This window comes from Lepidochelys kempii, chromosome 10 (assembly GCF_965140285.1).
Source record: "Lepidochelys kempii isolate rLepKem1 chromosome 10, rLepKem1.hap1, whole genome shotgun sequence".
Taxonomy (NCBI): domain Eukaryota; kingdom Metazoa; phylum Chordata; order Testudines; family Cheloniidae; genus Lepidochelys; species Lepidochelys kempii.
This window is the reverse complement of record NC_136389.1, coordinates 15,803,365-15,825,149: the sequence shown is the minus strand read 5'-3', so window position 1 is coordinate 15,825,149 and position 21,785 is coordinate 15,803,365. Positions and strand designations below refer to the sequence as shown.

Here is a 21,785-nt window from a genome sequence, read left to right as displayed (position 1 = left end):
GGAAGCATGTAATAAAATCAGCCAGGTAAGGCAGGCAGTTTCAAAGGACAGGAGTATAGTTAGGTTTGAAAGGTTTGATATTTTTTTTAAAATGGATTTCAGAAGATAACATCAGGGACTTGAGCCATAAGATTCAATGTTGGATCCAATTTCTGAATACCCCAAGAAGTGTGGTGTTTTGGTCAGGGATTTTAGACAGGTATTTCTTTCCCAGGTGTGTGTGATTAAAAACACAACTTGTCAACTAGTAGTTGTTACTAATTCCATATTTATTGTCTGTAGAAATTAAGATTCTTAAGACTCAAATAATATCAGAATAGTTGATAATCATAACATTTTATACTGTTCATACTAATGTTTAGATTCTATGGTGATTGGTATCCTATACATTCCTTTGATACATTTATCAACTGACAGTTCTAATTGACTGCAAAAGAAGGAAGCAATTCTCTATAAGTGCATCAGGTAGTTTTAGTGATAGACAATTTTTTGTGTGTTCTTGAATAGAGGGAATTGACAGTTATCAATATTTACTGGTTTCAGAGTAGCAGCCGTGTTAGTCTGTATTCGCAAAAAGAAAAGGAGTACTTGTAGCACCTTAGAGACTAACAAATTTATTTGAACATAAGCTTTGCATCCGATGAAGTGAGCTGTAGCTCACGAAAGCTTATGCTCAAATAAATTTGTTAGTCTCTAAGGTGCCACAAGTACTCCTTTTCTTTTTGCAATATTTATTGAATAAAATCAGATCTTTCTAATCAGACTTCACCAAGGGGAGCAAGGATAAGAATCTTGAAAAATACCTTCCATTTCTTGTGCTTGAGGAGCAGCTGCTCAAGCAACATGGGCTCATTGCCCAGATTGTCACAGAATGCACTGATGCAGACATGGGACAAATGAGTAACTTAAATCACATGAGCAGTCCCACTCACACGCCTGTTTGCATGACTGTGCAGCATAGGTCCTGGAACTAGGAGTCTTTGGGGTGCTACCGCTCCCCTGGCTTGAAGTGGTTTCCCTCATATACAGGGTTTACAGTTTGGTTCAATGGCTCTCAGCACCCCCACTATACAAATAGTTCCAGCACCCCTGCTGTGCAGCGTGCTCAGAGCTGTACAGTGCAATATTGTAGAAGGGGCACCGTCACTTTCTGTGCACCCGCTTGCCGGTGAGTGAGGCTCTGTTGTGAACTACCTTAGTTTCATAGGTGCTGGTGCTGCTGCACCACCTGGCTTGAAGAGGTTTCCATTATAGACAGGGTTTACAGTTCGGTTCAATGGCTCTCAGCACCGCCACTATACAAATTGTTCCAGCACCCCTGCTTAGTTTCCTCTCCTGAATGAAGTATCAATGAGGTCACTTAAGCAGCCTGCTCAAGGAGATGCAAAACACTCTATTTTACAGCTGTGTATCTCCCTTTAAAAAAGCTTTCTGAAAGGAGCACTCACACAAGGGTTTAAAGCAGTGGTAGGCAACCTGCGGCCCATCAAGGTAATCTGATTGTGGGCCCTGAGACATTTTGCAGATGTTGACTGTCTGCAGGTATGGCCCTCTACAGCTCCCAGGGGCTGCGGTTCGCTGTTCCCTGGAGGACTGGCTCTAGGATTTTTGCCACCCCAAGCAAAACAAAATTTTGGCCGCCCCCGCTTTTTTTTGGTGCCCCCCCGCCCCCAGCTCCGCCTCTACTCTGCCCTTTCCCAACTCCTTCCCCAAATCCCCAGCCCCGCCTCCTCCCCCAGGTGTGCCGCATTCCCCCGCAACTCCCTGCCCTAGCTCATCTCCGCTCTGCCTGTTCCCCTGAACGCACCGCCGCTCCGCTTCTCCCCCCTCCCTCTCAGGCAAGGGAGAGGCAGCACGTTCAGGGGAACAGGCAGAGCAGAGGTGAGCGAGGATAGGGGGGAGTGCAGGAAGTAATGGGGGGGGATAGAGGAATTGTTCCCCGCCCCAGCTCACCTCCACCGCCTCTCTCGAGCACGCTGCCGCTCCGCTTCCTCTCCCTCCCTCCCTCCTTCCCAGGCTTGCTGCGCGAAACAGCTGTTTCACACCTGGCAAGCTTGGGAGGGGAGGAGGGAGAAGCAGAGCAGATGCAGCGCGCCCAGGGGAGCAGGCAGAGCAGAGGTGAGTTGGGGGCGGCGGGGGCACATTTCTAGGGGCGGTATGGCCGGCGCCGAAATGCCGCCCCTAGAAATGTGCCGCCCCAAGCACCTGCTTGTTTTGCTGGTGCCTAGAGCCAGCCCTGGTTCCTGGCCAATGGGAGCCGTGGGGGGTCGTGTATGCAGACTGTCAACATCAGCAGAATGTTTTGCGGCCTGCAGGTTGCCCACCACTGGTTTAAATGCTCTTACCTTTAACTCATAAAGCCCACCTAACAGTCCCCAAACAAGACTTGAGCTTCCAGCTGCTGCTTCTTTTGCTGTAAGGCCTCAGGCTTCTCAGCTGCCTGGAGAGCTCTGTCGTCTCTCCCTTGTTTGCTTAGTGTCTTTCCCAGTCCTCCCTGCCTGGAAAGCTTTATAGTCTTTCTCCTGTTTGTTCAGAGTCTCTCTGGGTGCATCTGTGCAGTGAGCAGTAGCAAGTCTCATAGCCTGGGTTAACAAAGTCAGGCTCGCACTATGGCACTGAAAATAGCTGTGTAAACATTGCTGCTTGGGTTGGAGCTCGGCTCTCTGCTCCAGGCTGAACCACATATACACAGCTATTTTTAGCACCATACCACAAGCCTGAGTCTGCAGACCCAGGCTCTGAGACTCACCACTGCTCGCTGTGTAGAACCACCCTGCCACATCTCCCTACCTGGAGAGTTTTTTGCAATCTTTCTCCTGCTTGTCCAGGGTCTCACCCAGGCTTCCCCACCTGGAAAACTTTTGCCTAGTTCAGCTCACTAAGGCTGTGTCTACACTGGAGACCTGACAGCGGCACAGCTGTACCGGTGCAGTTGCGCTGCTGTAAGATCTCTCACGTAGCCACTCTGTGCTGACAGGAGAGAGCTCTCCCAACGATATAATTAAATCACCTCCTCTGAGCGACGGTAGCTATGGTGGCAGGAGAAGCTCTCCTACCCACATAGCGCTGTGCACATTCCCACTTATGCCAGTGAAACTTATATCACTCAGGGATGCGTTTTTTTAAATCCCTGAGTGACGTAAATTGTAGTATAGACATGGCTTAAAAGCTTCCTTTCTTCTCTAGAGCTGTTCTTTTCTCCTCAGGAGCTTTTTTTTTTATTTTTTTTTTTTCCCCAGCTAAGCTCTCCTAAGCCTTTTATTAGGCCCAGGTGCTCCTTTTTTAATTACCTGTCTTCCAGCTACTTAAGCAGTTCACTGTTTCCTGGTGGACCTGGTTTGGTTTATTCCCTTCAAGTAGGCTGGGCATCTGACTCCTTTAAAGGGCCAGCCCTGTGACGGGTATATGTGGGCATGCAAATACCATTGCAGTTCTGTTGTGGCAGGAAAAAAAAATTGCAGTGTGGTTGTGCTGAACTGTGTTAGGTCTAAATGTCAGGCGTGTGTGTGTCAGCACCCATTTGGACAAACATAATTATGTCTTCAGTGCTCATGATCTCTCTTTCTCATCATCATGGTATCAGAGCACATTAATTCATAAGAGTCTTCAAACATTTTGATTGCTCTGTGAACTGTTTCTGCCCCATTCAGAGAGTTAATTATTATTACTAAGAAGGACATGAAGAGGATATACATGAACAGAGGCCTTTTGATCCTGGATGATCTTTAGACTCTGAAGGCTGCTGTGGTGATGAAAGGGAACCATCGTTTGTTTGGGATTTTTTTTAAGTAACTAGTTAAAATTAATAAATAAACCTTTAAAATAAGACATTTTCTACCATTGTCAAGCTGTCTTTTAAAGGAGTCAGCAACTTGTCTCTAGAGAGTTGTTCATTGAGTAGGGCATTAGACTTTGCTCCTTGTTTTTCACATCTATACTAACAAATCCCTGTGGCTTTTTTTATTCTGTTTTAATTTTCTGCTGTCATTTGAGATATTACAGTGCCCTATTGATACCTTGCATAGATACATCTGTGTTATGCATTGATATTTAAATAATTCAGAGATGAATCCAAACAAAAATCCTGAATCCAAATGCTTCACATCTTTAAGGTTTTAAAAATCTGGGTCCAGATTGAATCTTGTGTCTTAACCCCATGCTATTAAAAAAACAAGCCTCCAGCCCCAAAAGGTATACACTCCCTGTTATACACTCCTTGGACATATCATCTTGTAGTCTGCTGTCCTCTTCATTCTGAGGTCAACTTCCTTCCACTTCCATGTAACCCCAGAGTTGGCAAATTTCCTTCTGGTCCTGCATAGTTTGCTGGCAATGCAGGAACTTGAATGCTATGGACAGCAACATTCAGGGGTGGGGGAGAAGGATAAACAAGATCCAAAGTCACCAGTAATTCAAGGCTTCACCCATCTCCCACAACACTTTTCCTCCCAAGTGCATTCCTTCCAATCTTGAATTCTTGATCTTTCCCCCAAGTGTGGCAGCTAAGCTCAGAGAGTTTGTGGGCAGCAAAATCATCTGTGTTGCTGCAACTCAGCCTGCTGCTCTCAACTTCTGACTCACTGTTCCCTCTGGGTCTCCTCTGAATTTGAGACCATTTTCCATGTGACAGCACAGTATATTCAGTGGGTCTAAGCCTGAATCCTTTATTCATACTAAACTCTCATTGAAATTTGGGGGGGTAGAAGGAGAGTCTTACGGTTAAGGCACTGGACTGGAACTCAGGTGATTTGGGCTCAATTTCTGGCTCAGTCTTGGGCAAGTCCCTTAGTGTTTTTGTGCTTCAGATTCCTCACCTGTAAAATGAAGATAATAATACTGTTACAAACCTTAATGTTTATAAAGTAAGTTGAGATCAGTGGATTGAAGGTGATATATAGAAATGGAAAATAGTCAGTCAGTGGGAGTTTCGATTGAGAAAGTACTGCTGGATAGGGCCCAGGTACAGCAATGTTTTTGTAAGAGACTTCTCATACTGTTGCTCTCTTTCAGACAGCCCAGACATTCGGATTATGATCTGTGTGTTTATTATAGACTTATATCTATAGCATTAGTTTGTTAGAATATCTGCAAATCATATTATACCCTCTTTTCAAAGTTTGCCTTCCTCTGTTGATTGGATTTGTGAGCTCTGTGGTCAAGAAACCCAAGTCCCAGGCACGGCTGCACTCACATGGACCTCCTTGCAGGATCACAGCTTGAGAGACTGTCTTTGCTGGAAGCTCACTTGGATACTTGCTTACACCAACATGAGATTAATGTATATAAAACTGGTTCCACGAACATTTAACATTACAATTCACCCATGTCAATTTGCAGCTAGATCTTTCTTTTTCCTGGAATGGTTAATTCTGCAATCTTTGGAGGATTCTGCTGAATCTAGGGTTGCCGCCCATCCAGTTTTCACCTGGACAGTCTGGTTTTCGGCTTCTGTGTCTAGGTGCCATTTGACAAGCCCTGATGTCCAGTTTTGTTTATTTCGGGGGGAGAAGAGGTGGAGCAGGGGTTGGGCCTTGGGGGGAAGAGGCAGAGAATGGGGCAGGGCCTTGAGGGAAGAAGTGGAGTAAGGCGGGGTCTTGGAGGGAAGAAGCAGAGCAGGGGGTGGGGCTTCGGGGGTCCAGTTACCAGCCCTTAGGAAGGTGGAAACACTACCTGAGTTTGTGTGCTCAAATAAAAATTCATAGGGCCTGATGCGGTCATGGTTATTCAGTTGAGCAGACCCAGTGGTCCAGTTCCTGAAAGGTACTGAGCACATGCTACAACCAGTACCTTCAGTGGGAGTATTGCTTGGGTAAGTACCAGAGGTGAAAGTAAGCCGGTCTGGTCCGGTCTGGCCTACTGGCAAGAGCCAGTATGCCGTGCCGGACCGGACCGGCTTCCCCAGTGGTGATTTAAAGGGCCCAGTGCTCCTGCCACTGCGGGGAGCCCTGGGCCCTTTAAATCACCTCCGGAGCTCTGGCAGTGGTGCTTGGGCGGTGCTTTAAAGGGCCCCGGGCTCCCTGCAGTGGCAGGAGTACCGGACCCTTTAAAGCACCCCTGAGTCCTCCCATCCGCCTCTGCAGCAGGGTGATTTAAAGGCCCCAGGTCTCCCAGCCAGAGCCCAAGGGCCTTTAAATTGCCTGTTCTGGTTGAGGCCACGCCTCTTCCTGTTGAGGCCACGCCCCCACTCAGGACTCCGGCGTACTGGTAAATCCTTTAAGTTACTTTCACCCCTGGTAAGTACTGAATAAAAAATTCATTGTCTGATCTATTGACTTTACTGGTTCTATTAGTGTGAGTTAGGTCTCAGGATCTGGCCTACAACATGGTAACAATTTCTTTGCATTCTTTTTAAAGCATTAGTTGGTCTACATTAGGGCTGTCAAGGGATTAAAAAAATTAATCGTGATTAATCGCATGATTAATTGTGCTGTTAATAATAGAAAACCACTTATTTAAATATTTTTGGATGTTTTCTACATTTTCAAATATATTGATTTCAGTTACAACACAGAATACGCGTACAGTGCTCACTTTATGTTTATTTTTGATTAAAAATATTTGCACTGTAAAAAACAAAAGAATAGTATTTTTCAATTCACCTACTACAAGTACTGTAGTGCAATCTGTTTATCATGAAACTTGAACTTACAAATGTAGAATTATGTACAAAAAAAAGGCATTAAAAATAAAACAATGTAAAACTTTAGAGCCTACAAGTCCACTCAGTCCTACTTCAGCCAATCACTCAGACAAATAAGTTTGATTGCAATTTGCAGGAGATAATGCTGCCTGCTTCTTATTTACAATGTCACCTGAAAGCGAGAGCAGGCGTTCGCATGGCACGGGTGTAGCCGGCATTGCAAGATATTTATATGCCAGATGTGCTAAAGATTCATATGTCCCTTCATGCTTCAAACACCCTGATGACGGATTCTGCTTGATAACGATCCAAAGCAGAGCAGACCGGCGCATGTTCATTTTCATCATCTGAGTCAGATGCCACCAGCAGAAGGTTAATTTTCCTTTTTGATGGTTCGGGTTCTGTAGTTTCCTCATCTGAGTGTTGGCCTTTTAAGACTTCTGAAAGCATGCTCCACACCTTGTCCCTCTCAGATTTTTGGATGGCACTTCAAATTCTTAAACCTTGGGTCGAGAGCTGTAGCTATTTTTAGAAATCTCACATTGGTACCTTTTTTGCGTTTTGTCAAATCTGCTGTGAAAGTGTTCTTAAAATGAACATGTGCTGGGTGATCATCTGAGACTGCAGTTACATGAAATATATGGCAGAATGCAGGTAAAACAGAACAGGAGACATGTAATTCTTTCCCTAGGAGTTCAGTCACAAATTTAATTAACACATTATTTTTTTAATGAGCATCATCAGCATGGAAACATGTCCTCTAGAACAGTGGTTGAAGCATGAAGGGGCATACGAATGTTTAACATATCTGGCACATAAATACCTTGCAATGCTGGCTACAAAAGTGCTATGCGGACGCCTTTTCTCACTTTCAGGTGACATTGTAAATAAGAAGCAGGCAGCAGTATCTCCTGTAAATGAAAACAACCTTGTTTGTCTTAGTGATGGGCTGAACAAAAAGTAGGACTGAGTGGACTTGTAGGCTCTAAAGTTTTACATTGTTTTGTTTTTGAGTGCAGTTGTGTAACAAAACAAATCTACATTTGTAAGTTACACTTTCATGATAAACAGATTGCACTACAGTACTTGTAGGAGGTGAATTGAAAAATACCATTTATTTTGTTTATCATCTTTACAGTGCAAATATTTGTAATAAAAATAATATAAAGTAAGCACTGTACACTTTGTATTCTGTGTTGTAATAGGAATCAATATATTTGAAAATGTAGAAAAACATCCAAAATATTTAATAAATTTCAATTGGTATTCTATTGTTTCATAGTGCGATTAATTGCGATTAATTTTTTTTTTAGTTAATTGTGTGAGTTAAGTGTGATTAATCGACAGCCCTAGTCTATATACATATCTATTTAAACAAACATTGTAGTAGATGCTCATTTGATTAACTAGTTTCTTACTATATGTAGTGCTCCTGCCATACTGTGTCTGGACTAGAATGTTCTAACTTTGCACAGAGTTCAAGTATAATATTTCCTAAAAACAAATGGAAGGGGGAAGCAAAAACCTTATAATACAGTACAGACATGAAAGTTATGCAACAGGGAGCAAAGACCAAGCCTCTGCGATTGTGTTGACTGAACACCTCCTGCAAGGTCATGAGAGCCCTTGGTTAAATCAGTGGGAGTTGATGATACTCAGTACCTTGTCATATTGAGGCGATAGGGATATAATATTTTATCTGGGCCAATAGAGATGTATTATATTAATTTTCACAGGCATTTCTGAAACAGATACAAATCCAAATCAGAAACTGCATTAGTCAAGAAGATAATAAATACTTAAAGAAATATGCCAATGGCTTCAGGACTATTATTTAGCTTATTTTAAAATTACTGGGCACTTCTAGATTCTGCAGACTCAATTTTCAACCAGCATCCAAAAATGTGTGTGCACAATTTTCAGGAGCACCTGTTTGTGTAACCCTTTTGCCTAATAGAGAGATATCTCTTTAAGAGACCCATGCGGGGAAGTAGGAGTTAACTGTGTCTGGGTCATTGGTTTTTTTTTTTTTTTTTTTAAACTTTGAATATGTTTAATATGGAAAACCACAGAAGATGGTTTTGTTACAGCTGCACATTTTTCACGGAACATAGATGCAATGACACGTTGGCACCTGGATCACCGCAGCACAGCCAGGAAGCTGTTCACTTGTACTGTACATTCACAATAACGGGCAGCAAGCAGCGCTTGGAATCCAAAAAGAAACTGCACTGTTCTTCCAGCTGAACGATGGAGACAGATGGTTGCTAGGCAGATTAAGCACTCCACATCCAGAAGCTTCTGGAATTGGGTGTGGTAGTTTTGGGTATGCTCCAATAAGTTCCCTGTTGTTAGGGTCAGACTTCATGAGGGCAAGCAGTCAGGGCAGCTGCTTTGCAGAAGGCCATGTGTTCTGTGTGAGTTGGGAGAAGCTAAGCCCAGGAGCAGAAAGCAGGCTATTATCCCTCACTCTGAAGCATTTTGCAGCAAACCCTCTAACAGAAGCCTGGGCAATGCTAATTACAGCAAGGGGAAATTGGGAGAGAAAAATAACTTCTATTTTAATTGTATGCTTTGAATGTTGTTTTGATTTTAGCCAAACTGTTCCAGTTAAATTGTCTCAACTAGTCTGATTCACCAACTTTTCTTTAAATGTAGTAATGGGGAAAGAGTCATTTATATTTTGGTATTCTCAATTTTATATTTTCTTGTAACAGGGTTTTCTTTAAATCTATACACGTAACTGAGGAAGCACTGGGAGGGAGGCAGAGGAACGGGGACATGGAGGGGAGGGGGATAGGGGAGCTTGGCTGCCGGTGGAGTTGGCGCCTATGGCGGGCCACAGGAAATAACTCCGCCATGTGTTTGAGACCCCTGGTTTTGAAGCTACTCTTCCATAGCCAATTTTTTGGGGATCCATTAAACCACATTTTGTATTCTCATGCTGGCTCTGCAAAGCGGTTAACTATGAAACCCTATCCCCAGAGCTGTAAAAACACCATCAAGCTACTCTGAAGCCAAATAAATGCAAGTTGTTGTTAAACAAAGTCAGCCATGTTAACTTCAGCTGCATTTAAAATCAATGGGGAAACAATTAGTTTGTTACACTGGAAAAGACAAAAATAAGTGGAAAAATATGTTGTTCGCAAACAATAGAGACAAAAAACCCTGCACTGGACAGTCTATTTTTATGGGGGGAAATCCCCATCATCATTCAAGATAATGCAAAATAAATGAAAAGTCTAAAAGTTAAAATAGTGATCTAGGAATAAGGAGATCCAGGGGCCACTTCCAGTTATGCCACTGATTCTCTGTGTTCTGCAGTTACTAATCTTTCTGAGCCTGATTCTCAGTTACTCTATGGACTCTTTATGCCACTCTGGCAACATAAAAGGGCCTTCAAGTGGGGAAAAAACAACATCCTGAGTATGTGTCCTACCTAGCTGGGGCAGAGCTGACACTTCTTCCAGCCCAGCTGCTCCAATTTATACAGGGTCTAAAAAGCCCTTGCCTAGCCTCTCCATCCTGCCTCATGTATAGAAATGGAGCAACTGAGAATCAGGCTCTCTGTTTCCTCAGCTGTAAAGTAGGAATGATAATACTTATGTACATATCAGTGGGGTCATGAGGCTTAATTAGCAAATGTTTGTAAAGCACTCTGAGGTCCTCAGATGGAGGGTATTGCAGAAGTGGAAAATATTTACTCAAGTAAAACAAAATACATTAATCAAATCAATAATAAATAGTGCTTTGCACTTCTATAGCAAGGTGTAATGCAAATATCTCAGATTGCTTCAGAGATATTAATTAATTTAGTCTCACAATAGCCCCATGGTGCAAGGAAGTATTATGCCCAATTTACAGATGGAGAAACAGAGGCACAGAGAGCTTAAGTGACTTGCTTACAATCACATCGTTCATCTCAAGGAGAGCTGGTAAAATAACCCAGCACTCATGACTCCCAGTTCTCTGCTCTAGCTGCTAGACAACACTCCTTCCAAATGAATAAAATTATCAGAAGCATTTAAGAAAATCTGCCAGAAATAAAACACTACACATCCCTCAGTTGATCCAATTATCTCTCTCTAAAAAAAGTTTTTTAACACCTCCCACACATAACAGCAATTTGGCAACGTTAACAGTGCATAATCAAGAAACAGGAGGCTGTGCTATTGGGTAATGTATATCCCATTCTGTGTATGAGATTTTTTACTTCATTTTAATAAATATAAATGTTTGGAAATGTTTAATTTTTAAGTGTCTACTGGACTATTTGTCATAATACTACTCATTGTATTAGCCTAATATAGTTGCTACAAATGTCTCACTGCAGAAACATCTGTAGGTAGATTGTACAATTCCTGGTGATGAGGGTAGATTTTTGCATCTTTGTCGCTCTGATAGTTATTTTTCTGAAGGTGAAGAGCAACATGGGCAAGTAGTTAAAGCATGGGACTGGGAGTTAGATTTTCTGTATTCTACTCCAGGCTTTACTGACTTACTGTGTACTTTATTATCACTCACAGTACCTTATTGTATCACAATTAGAAAATGGCATTGGGAAACTTTGCACTCTGACTAGTACCTCTGGTGATATCCGAGCATAACACCCAGAATATTGTTGTAACTTGGCGTCTTATTGGTTTAAAGGCCTGATGTTCAGTTATGATAAGTGGATTGTGAAATAAATGTATCTGCTGTATCTAAGAAACACTAACTGCTTGTTGTCTCACTGCTGAAATGAGAACACCCTTATATTGTAAACTTATGAAATGGCTACAGATGTATCTATAATCCTATTGTATGTAGACACCTTGATACTACGGTGATTGGCACATTAGACAGGCCTACACAGATATGTAGTAGATGGGGTCTTTTATCACATCTGCAATGATAGTGCTGTAGTCTGGATTAGAATCATAGAATCATAGAATATCAGGGTTGGAAGGCACCTCAGGAGGTCATCTAGTCCAACCCCCTGCTCAAAGCAGGACTAATCCCCAACTAAATCATCCCAGCCAGGGCTTTGTCAAGTCTGACCTTAAAAACTTCTAAGGAAGGAGATTCCACCACTCCCTAGGTAACACATTCCAGTGTTTCACCACCCTCCTAGTGAAAAAGTTTTTCCTAATATCCAACCTAAACCTCCCCCACTGCAACTTGAGACCATTACTCCTTGTTCTGTCATCTGCTACCACCGAGAACAGTCTAGAGCCATCCTCTTTGGAACCCCCTTTCAGGTAGTTCAAAGCAGCTATCCAATCCCCCCTCATTCTTCTCTTCCGCAGACTAAACAATCCCAGTTCCCTCAGCCTCTCCTCATAACTCATGTGTTCCAGTCCCCTAATCATTTTTGTTGCCCTCCGCTGGACTCTTTCCAATTTTTCCACATCCTTCTTGTAGTGTGGGGCCCAAAACTGGACACAGTACTCCAGATGAGACCTCACCAATGTCGAAGAGAGGGGAACGATCACGTCCCCCGATCTGCTGGGCAATGCCCCTACATATACATCCCAAAATGCCATTGGCCTTCTTGGCAACAAGGGCACACTGTTGACTCATATCCAGCTTCTCGTCCACTGTAACCCCTAGGTCCTTTTCTGCAGAACTGCTGCCGAGCCATTCGGTCCCTAGAATGTAGCAGTGCATGGGATTCTTCCGTCCTAAGTGCAGGACTCTGCACTTGTCCTTGTGGAACCTCATCAGATTTCTTTTGGCCCAATCCTCTAATTTGTCTAGGGCCCTCTGTATCCTATCCTATAATGATATCCTATTCTATAATGATAGAAAATGTGGACCCAATGTGAGATAGAGGGAGCCAGAAGGGGCCCAATACAAATATCCTTGTGACACAAGAACCCCTCAATGCTGCTATGTACATTCTGGTAACCAAAGAATGTTATGTGAAGTCATAAATGAAAGGCAGGGTCACTCTGGTCAGTAATATCATTGTCAAATGTATGTACAGATACTGTAAGAAGTTACATATCTATACTGAAAACATTTTAAAGTCTGTGTGAAGGCAGGGTTGACAAACCGGTTTTCAGTCAGACAAAAGATGTTTATTCAAGTGTCTGTTTGGCAGCATGTAAATTAAGCATTGTAAGATAACACAATAGATGGACATTCACATTCAAAGTCAACAGGGAAGAGCACACAGCTAAAACAAGCAATGGTTGGGTTATATTGTCTCTGAGTACATATAATTAACTTTGGAGATATAAGGAGAAGGCAAAAAGGATATCCCCTTATCCTGCACCTAGGAAGTAAACTGGCAGTGTGTTTATATTAATCAAAATGGGATCACAATCAGCTTTGGCTGAAGATGCTGCAGAAGGCTGCGGGTGAGATAAACTTATTTAGACAGGAGGTTAACCTGTTAAGTTTAGTCTCTAGAAAGCATGTTATGATTTTGTTTTTTTATACGTAATCTTTTGTTTACATTATCCTTACACACTATTTCTTGAATCTTTGGTAATAAACTTATCCTTGTTTTCACTATAAATATATCTAAGTGCTGTGATATTAAACAAAGTGCTGATCCTGAGTTGAATCATACAAGCTGGTATGTACACTGTTCCCTTGGGGACAGGAGACCTGCTTTTTCTGTGAGTGTTCAGTGCATCTGAGGTTGGACACTACAGGGGAACACTTATAAGGCACTTGGGGAGTAAGAGAAAAATCAGGGCCAGATATTTTAGGGTGAAAGGAACTGCTTATCCACCTAGTTCCTCTCCTTCCTAAGGTTAAGAATGACTAGTTTTCAAAAGTTATGTCTGTGCTGTACATAGCCTTGTAACTACTATAATTTTGTTTTCTGTGTACAGCACTGTGATAAGTCCCACTTATTGAGTGTGTTACCCACTGTAAACTTTCTCCACAGAGACTACAATGGTAAACTAATAATGAAAAAATCAGGTGTTCTGGCGCATCACACCTCAACCCTCTGAAACATGCCTTCTACATTACTGTCCTTTGGTCATTCTCCTGTTCCTCCCTCAAGTCATGTCTCTGGGCAGAGTTCCTTATGTCCACTGGCTCCCTGATGCCTTTTGAGGAGCAGTGGGCACTCTCTGCTCAGGGTCCCCCTCTGGATCCCTGATTTTTATTTGTTGCTCCCTGAAATTATATGATGCCTGGGTCTGGTGGCTCCTCCCTTTAAGATGAAGGAGGGAGGGGCTCCTGCCTATCCCCAGTGCTTCAGTAGGTGCACTATGATGGGGTGTCTACCGCACACAAGGCCTGACTAGGCAAAAAAAGGCCAATTAACTCTGTGATAGGCTGAACCTGGAGAAGAGTCAGGGCTGATAAGTCCTAATGGCTGATGAAACCCAGGTGGGGGAGGAGCTGGGCTAGGCATAAAGAGAGGAAGTTGGTGGTAAGGGGGAGGAATGGGTCTCTTTAGAGAGGATAGGTGTTGGTAAGAGAAAAGGAGGAGTCCTAGGGGAACAAACCCTGGGATCCTGCCTGGGAATATAGACTTTGGCAAGAACACGAGAGAGTGTGAAGTAGCCATGCGGAGCAGAGGAGGCTCCAGTGGTAACCTGGGGTAGGGTGGACAGGTATTTGGTGTTTGACCATAAAGTCTGGTCAAAAAGGGGACCTGACAGTGTCCAGTTAGATCTACTGACTGGACACCGAAAGTCAGTTACTGTGGGTGGGGGAGGCACTTGGTCATCATCTGCACCATTCCCTACTCAGATGGGGCTGTCTCTTACTTGCATCGGGCGGCTGCAGCTCCTAGCCCTAGCTCTGCAAGTGAGTCCCTCCTGACCTGGGGAGAGGTGGGGTAGGAGGAGTGTCTTTGGGGAAGAGGTGGGGCAGGTGTGAGGCTTTGGGGGGGAAGAAATGGATGTGACACTGTACCTCCAAGCAGCACCCTGGAACCTCCATATTCACCACTGTCATATAATTATGATATGGTTTGTACAAAATATGCCTTGTGAGTAGGATGACCAGATAGCAAATGTGAAAAATCATGACTGGGGTGGGGGGTAATAGGTTCCTATATAAGAAAAAGCCCCGAATATCAGGACTGTCCCTATAAAATCGGGTCGTCTGATCACCTACGTACTCGTGAGGTATCATTTTCAAAGTCTTGAACTGTTGAACATATGTGCTATCATTGTTTGTGAAGTTATGAAGTTTTACTATGTGTGTGTGTTATTGAAATATGTTGTGAGTTTGGGAACACCCACAACCAGCCTTTAAGGCACAACAATGGAGTAGCCAGAGGTGCTGATGGCCCATTAAAGGGAAGCCACACTCCCAACAACTATCCCAGGAACTGTATACAATGGAGACTTCTCAGAGAGAGTATATATACAATGGAGGCTGCTTGATCCACATCATAGCAAAATATCTTTCCAGCAAGCTGGAAGAAACTATAAAAGAAGGGGAGTGACATCATGACTTGGCCTCACTCCCCCCACAACTCAACACCTGGAAATAGGTCTGCGGGACAAAGATTTTGAACTGGGGAGGTGGTCCTGTGATGGAGGAGAGTTCCAGCCTGTATGTGACCTGTTTGTACTATTGATCAGGGTTAGACACCGCTTGACCCAAATCCTGTTTAGTTTATAAAACTAAGACTATGAATCTGTTTTATTTCTTAGGTAATCAACTTTGATCTCTATGCTCACTACTTATGATCACTTAAAAATCTATCTTTCTGTAGTTAATAAATCTGTTTTGTATAAACAGTCTGTTTTGGTTGAAGTGCTTGGGAAATCTCAGCTCTGTGTACAAAGGCTAGTGTATGTCCTTTCCACGTTGAGGGAGGGGTGGATTGGGTAATGAACTTACACTGGTCAGGCTTCTGACCAAATCAAGATGGTATATTCCGAGGGTGCAAGGCTGAGGAGCTAGGGGAATTGGCTGGAACCTCTCTATTGTTGGTTCATGAGTGGCTGGGAGAAGCATTCATGTAACTCAGTTGGGTGTGTTCCTGCCTGTGGATATCTGTGTACGTGCAGTACCTGCCAGAGGTTTGTAGCTTGTCACAGCATCACAGTGTGAGAGGGATACCCCAGGTTGGTGGGACAGAGGTCTCAGCAGTCCCACAGTTCAGGTCACACCCCAGGAAAAGGTGGAGTGGGGGAGGTTCCATATCTCCTGCTGGAGTGTCCGGTTTTTAAATATTACAAAGTTGGCAACCCTAACCTGAGGGGGCAGGAAAGGGTGCAGAAGACAGAGGAGAGAATGTAGGAAAGAGCCCAGGGAAACAGTGACAGGGTCTGAAATTGGGTAGACTGTGGTTGCTGGGGCACAGGATTCCTGGGCTGGGATCTGGAGTAGATGGTGGGCCTGGATTCCCCTACTAGCCACTGGGAAAGTGGTACAGTCTGGGCAGTGAATTGGAAGACTGGCTGAGACAGTTAGGGACTGTGATACCCTGGAAGGGGAATACTATAGTGACCTGGCGGGAAGGCCAAGCCACGAAGAGGGAGCACACTGTCATAAGGAGGGAGTAACCGGACCTCAGAGAGAGAGACCACAGGGTGAGCAACTGAAGGAGGGGGCATCAGACTGGTCAAAAGCTAAGCTCCAATGAGTCACATGGAGGTGTCCCTGAAGTGAGTAATGCACGCTGTCACATCCACCTTAATATTTATAGTCTGTGTGAAGGAGCAGCTGCAATTTTCTGAGGCAGAGTTAATGTAGTATATTACAAATGAGACACATGGTCTAGTCTCTCTCATGGAAAGCTTACTTTTTGTTTTGTTTTCCCTCCGTCTAAAATAAGTTATTCAGATTGAAGCTATATGGTTCTTATTTGTACATGGAAAAAAGGTAATATTATTCCACAAACACATTCATTTTAGGGCTAACTTGTGCCCTCCAATTTCTGAGATGTGCACTGATAGTCAAATAAAGGAAGCTCTGGAATGGTCTAATGCTGGTTTTTAAGAACTCACAACAGACAGTATGGAGCTTTAACAATACAGTAAATGTATTCTAAAATCAAAATTAAGATTTTTTTTTCTGCGTAGTACTGTGCAAGCAAAATATTTCTGAGAAAAAGGAAAAACTAATTAGAACACCTTAAGAATATGGGTCAGTTGGTAATAAAATTGATGCCATCAAGCCAGTGATAGGATATTTAAAGGAGACACAGAGTAGCTGGAGTTGAAGTGGATCCTCTTTTGTGGGGCAAAATGACCTTAGAAAAAAATTGCTTTAAGACATCGGAAGGATTTGGGTTTGTGTGTTGTCCCGGACATAATGTCATAATTTCCATTTAGTTCATATAACTTCGAAGTCTTACCTGTGCAGTTAATGAATATATCTTTAGACAATTTGTGTTCTGAAAGCCATTATCTAATCTTGATGTAATTAGCCTTTTCTGCTGAATTATTGGGAAACTGGAAATCTAATTTGCATATGTCTCAAATTTTCCTCATTATATATTAGCACCTCATTGATTAGGATTAAAACACCCATTTATTCCATTTAATACTGCCACCTTGCTTTTACTTATTGTAATTTTTAAAATTCAGAAGAATTCTGAACCTAAAACATAAGAACCTGTACCTTATTTCTACATCATCTGGTGTTTCTCATTTTCATGTAGAGTGTCCTTTATCGAGATCATGTTCTGCATTGGAAATCTACATGGAGACGATATTAAGGTGTGTGTGCCCATTTGTGACTGTCCTTGTTGTCACGCTGCTTTCCCTGTGAACTAGTCCTTCCAAGGGTACAAATAATCCAAGTTTAGGGGGCACTGATAGGGTGGAGGTATATGTGTATTATTGTCCCATTCTCGAGCTGAGAGGCTGGTCAAAGTTTGGGGCTCTGGGGGTGTTCCAGTTGGGAATAGAAATAGGCATTTCTTTGCAGTTTTGTTTAGCTACGAAGAAGGTACACACAGTGCACGGGGCATTTGACCCGGGGAAGCCAGAAGGGTTTAAACTACGTCCAGGTCTAGGCCAGGCCCAGGTGGCATCTCAGGCGCATGCTGACCTGAGTGGGGACGCAGACACAGGCAAGGTGTGACGAGAGGGACCACACCACTGCTCGTGACAGGAGGAGAACCGTGGCTCCAGCCTTGGCGTCTCAGGGGATGGACCCATGACAACAGGGGTTCCTAGCCACCAGCTGGGACCTGTTGGTGGCACGTGCTAGGGAGCTGCGGCCAGAGGAGACAGTGGGGCCCGGCATCCCCCGCTACAGTGAGGGGTCAGGTCCTGGGGTTCCCCAGCGGGTACTGCTCTCCCCCTCCCTGCAGGGGGCGCTGCTCTCACTTCCCCTTCCTCCTTCCAGGGGGCGCTACTATCCCGCCTCCTCCCACCTATCTTCTTTTCGCACCCGCTTCCTTTTACTCCCACCTCCTGAGTCTGCGGTGCGGTCGTCTCGAGTTAGCTCCGCCCCTTTGTAACTCACTCGCCAAATCCGAAACGCACACTGATTGGTAGACCTGCTTGTCAATCCCGCGTTCGCCCCACCTCACTTCCCTGCTCGGGGCGGGTTGGGCGGCCAAGCAGGGTTTAATCTTCCGGGGCGCGAAGATTGGTGTATAGGAATGTCAATCGTCGATTAGCTCCACCCCTCACAGTCAGGTAGCACGGAAGATGGCGGCGGCTGCGGCTGCGGAGGCCGGTTGGGTTCTGTGAGGGGGAAGGGGGATTGCGGGGTCCGATGCCGGAGGCCGCCGGGCCGTGGCGGAGGGGGGAAGCGGCCGCTGGGGGCGCTCGCCAGAGACCCTGAGAGCCAAGTCCCCGTGTCCGGCGTTGAACGTTGGGGCCTGGAGCGGGCGAGATGCGGTGGCGGCTCTGCGGCGGGAGCGGGCAGCGGCGGGGGGCGCTGCTGCCCCTCGGACCCGGGCTCGGGCTCGGGCTCAGGCTTTTTTTCCTCTTGCTGCTGCTGCTGCTGGAAGACGGCGAGGCGGCTCCGCTTCCGCAAACAGGTGCAGGTGAGAAAGGGGTCGGAAGCACCTCGCGTAAGGGGGTCCGGAGCCAGGGGAGCAGGGCGCGGTGGGATGAGGGGCGAGACAGGTGGGGGGAGAAGGGGGGACCTGCTGTGCGGGGGGGCTGGGGATGAGAGATCTGCTCTGGATGTGTGTGAGGGGGGAGAGATTTGGTGTGCAAGGGGGTCAGAGGGGTTACGGGGATGGGGGGGAGGAGAGACCTGCTGTGCGCGGGGACTGGGGCGGACTGTGGGGGCGGAGAGACCCGTTGTGTGATGAGGTTATGGGAGGAAGGAGGAGGAGGGAGACGTGCTGTGTGAGGGGGCTGTGATGTGTAGTGGTTTGAGGGGGTTGGTCGGGAGCGATGAGGCAGATCTGGAAGGGAGTAAACTGGGAGGAGCGGTAAGGAGGGGAGTAAGACACCCACCGTAATCCTTGCCCAGGTGTTCATTGTGATTTGGGGAGGACAGGAAGGCTGCAGTCTTGGGGGCTAGGTGATCCATGGTGGGGGTGGGAAAGCAGGATCAAGTGTATCCAGTAAATTCTCCCAATATAATTTTGGTAACATTTGTGCTATTTGGAGTCAGGGAGGAGCTGCTCCCCTTCCTTGTTCCACCTACAGGGTGTCACATTTAGCTAGGTGTGTTGTTATGGTATGTGCTAAGGGTTTTACCTTCTCTGAAGCATCAGGTATTGGCTATTGACCGACTCAGAATCCTAGATTAGATGGTCCGGTGTTCTGATCCAGTTGCACAAATCATGTGCTTGTTTCATTATTAAATGTTGTCTTACTATTTATCTAAGTCTCTGGAGCTGTTGAATTTTGTGGTTTCAGAGTAGCAGCCGTGTTAGTGCGTATCCGCAAAAAGAACAGGAGTACTTGTGGCACCTTATCTATTTACACAGTTTTAAGTTCTTTGTATGGCTTCTACCTCTGTTGCCCACAGCTATGAGACCTTTGTGTGATTCTCTCTTTTTTTCTAATTTTGGGAATGAATCACTGAGACTAACAGGCAGAGAGGGTGGAGGCGCCCTAGTACAGATGTTGCTTACCCTGTTTCTGGCCAGATTGCTGTAATTTTTTTACTTGCTGCTTGTAGTTTACCTTTGCCTGTCACACTTGTTTGCTGGCTGTCAGCCTCCATTGGGTTTTCCTCCTATTTTCCTGTACGCCAATTTAAAATATGGTTTGGAGGAAAAAACCACTCTGTGTTGGTAGTATAATTTGGTTTTAAAAATCTTTCTAGTGGTGATGGGAATGATGTAGCTTATTTATTTATTTTATTATATTAGGGGCTAGAAGCCCTAAGTGAGCCCGGGACCCCACTTTGCTAGGCACTGTACAAAAGCATAGTAAAAATGGTCCCTGCCCCAAAGAGCTTTCAGTTGAAATAGACAATATGGTCAAAGTGTGGGAGAAAGAGATTGGCATCTGATGGACAGAGATTATATGCTTTGTCCAAGGTCCCACAAGAATTCTGTAGCAAAACTGGGGACTGAACTCAGTTCCCCTCTATTTTAGGCCAGAGCCATAACCAAAAAACCACCCTTTCTCCTGAATTTTCTTCTGAGTAAGTAATTCTAAATTGTTTATAAAGCACTTTTTTAGTTTATGTAAAGATGAATATTTGAAGAGGAGAAATTGGTAAATGTATATGCTGCTTAAGAACGGAATGGCAGTTTTCTCACCTGTGAATTTTAGGAAGGTTATCCAAATAGGATAAATTTGTCAACAGGCTGTATGACTTCTACATGGCAAATTCAGTTTTGTGATTTTTCCTTCCTTTCCTAACTGGAATGCAGGGTTTGTTTTTCTAGAGTGATCTCAAAAGCAGAGGACTTTTCCTGATTATGTTGGACTCATTCTCAAAGTATCTCTGTTTTGTTTTTTTGTTTAAGTTCCTCTTTACTATCAGTATTATGCAGTATATCTTACAAAGTTAGAAACTCAAAACATTAGTTTTTAGTGCTAATAACAAGCTTCATCCTCAGTCTGGAAGATTGGGGCCAAAACTGAATAGATGCTATATGGGATATACTAATAAAGATGTATTAATAACAACAACCTAAACATGATGTGCCATGTACAGTGCAGTTAAAGAGATACTAATGTATAGAGCCCTTCGCTTGAGAAACAAAGTTATTACTGAATGGAGTATTGTAGCTCTGCATGAATTCAGTGTTAGACCAAAAGACTTTGAATACTTAATAGACCAGTTGAACTCAACCTTTTTCGTACAGAGAATGCCAGGTGTCAGTAGATCACAACTACCACTTCCCATTTGGTGACCCCCAACTTGAGTTTTCATGTTCTGTCTCTGGAAGTAAGCATTCAAAGCAAGCCAGTGCTGATCAGTTTAGTATTCTGCAAGAGTAGAGGAATGTTCAACATGGAAAATTCTGGGGTCTTCTCTGAGCTTAACCAAAAGATTGATTTTTGCCATGAGAAAGTCAGTGAACTTTGGTGTGGAAAGGGGAACTGCTGATGTTGCCTAGCCAAATCCAGGGTTGTGAGTTCAATCCTTGAGGGGGCCACTTAGGGATCTGTGGCAAAAATTGGGGATTGGTCCTGCTTTGAGCAGGGGGTTGGACTAGATGACCTCCTGAGGTCCCTTCCAACCCTGATATTCTATGATTTCTTTGCATAAAATAGTGGAGGTGTGCATTGGTCTTACCCCTTAATAAATGTCAAAACTGTTACAGTATCATAGTACCTTTTTCAGTTCCACTGGCATCCTCTTTACTTCCAAAGCTGCTTAGCGTATTCACTGAACAATGTGTTCAAATGGCTTGGTGAGTAAGAGACTGACTTCTAGTCCCAAGGCTGCTATGAGAGTTTCTGTCATGGCTCAAATAAATTGGTTAGTCTCTAAGGTGCCACAAGTACTCCTTGTCATGGCTCAGGCACTGTCAGTGTAAATATCAGTACAGCAGTACCAATCCAGCAGCAAGAACCAGTTGTTAGAAAGCTTTCCTTTTTTTCTCCTGTAGAATAGCCTGGCAGTGAACAAAAAAATTGGCAGTCCTCACGCATGAGCCCTTCTCACTTGCACCAAACAAATGCTAAAAATTGGGTAGAAGACCCATCTGTAATTTTATCCTGTTGTATTGAGTAGCTCTGTTCCCAAACATCTGCAGCCATGTCACAAATTCATCAGGTGACTGCATCATGAAGAGAAAGTGCTTTGACTGACTGACAGCAGTAGATTCCAACACAACATTTAATGACATTTGAAA

At 44.2% G+C, this 21,785-nt stretch overlaps 1 protein-coding gene and 1 long non-coding RNA gene across 3 annotated transcripts in view; one reads left to right on the top strand and one right to left on the bottom strand.

Annotated features, from left to right (window-relative positions):
* Positions 1 to 2,049: 2,049 nt before the first annotated feature.
* Positions 2,050 to 18,913, bottom strand: LOC140918227 (uncharacterized). Its single transcript, XR_012161125.2, has 4 exons — positions 17,971 to 18,913; positions 17,174 to 17,250; positions 4,718 to 4,814; positions 2,050 to 4,349 (listed from the first exon to the last, which is right to left on the bottom strand). It is a non-coding gene; the product is annotated as an uncharacterized LOC140918227 (long non-coding RNA).
* Positions 18,284 to 21,785, top strand: part of LMTK2 (lemur tyrosine kinase 2) — an 89,453-nt gene continuing 85,951 nt past the window's right edge. For both annotated transcript variants that reach the window (XR_012161123.2, XM_073362133.2), the window contains exon 1: positions 18,284 to 18,554. Coding sequence is in view for 1 of the 2 variants with exons in the window: in XM_073362133.2 (XP_073218234.1) it covers positions 18,401 to 18,554 (154 nt within the window). In the remaining variant the exon portion in view is untranslated. The remainder of the gene's footprint in view (positions 18,555 to 21,785) is intronic.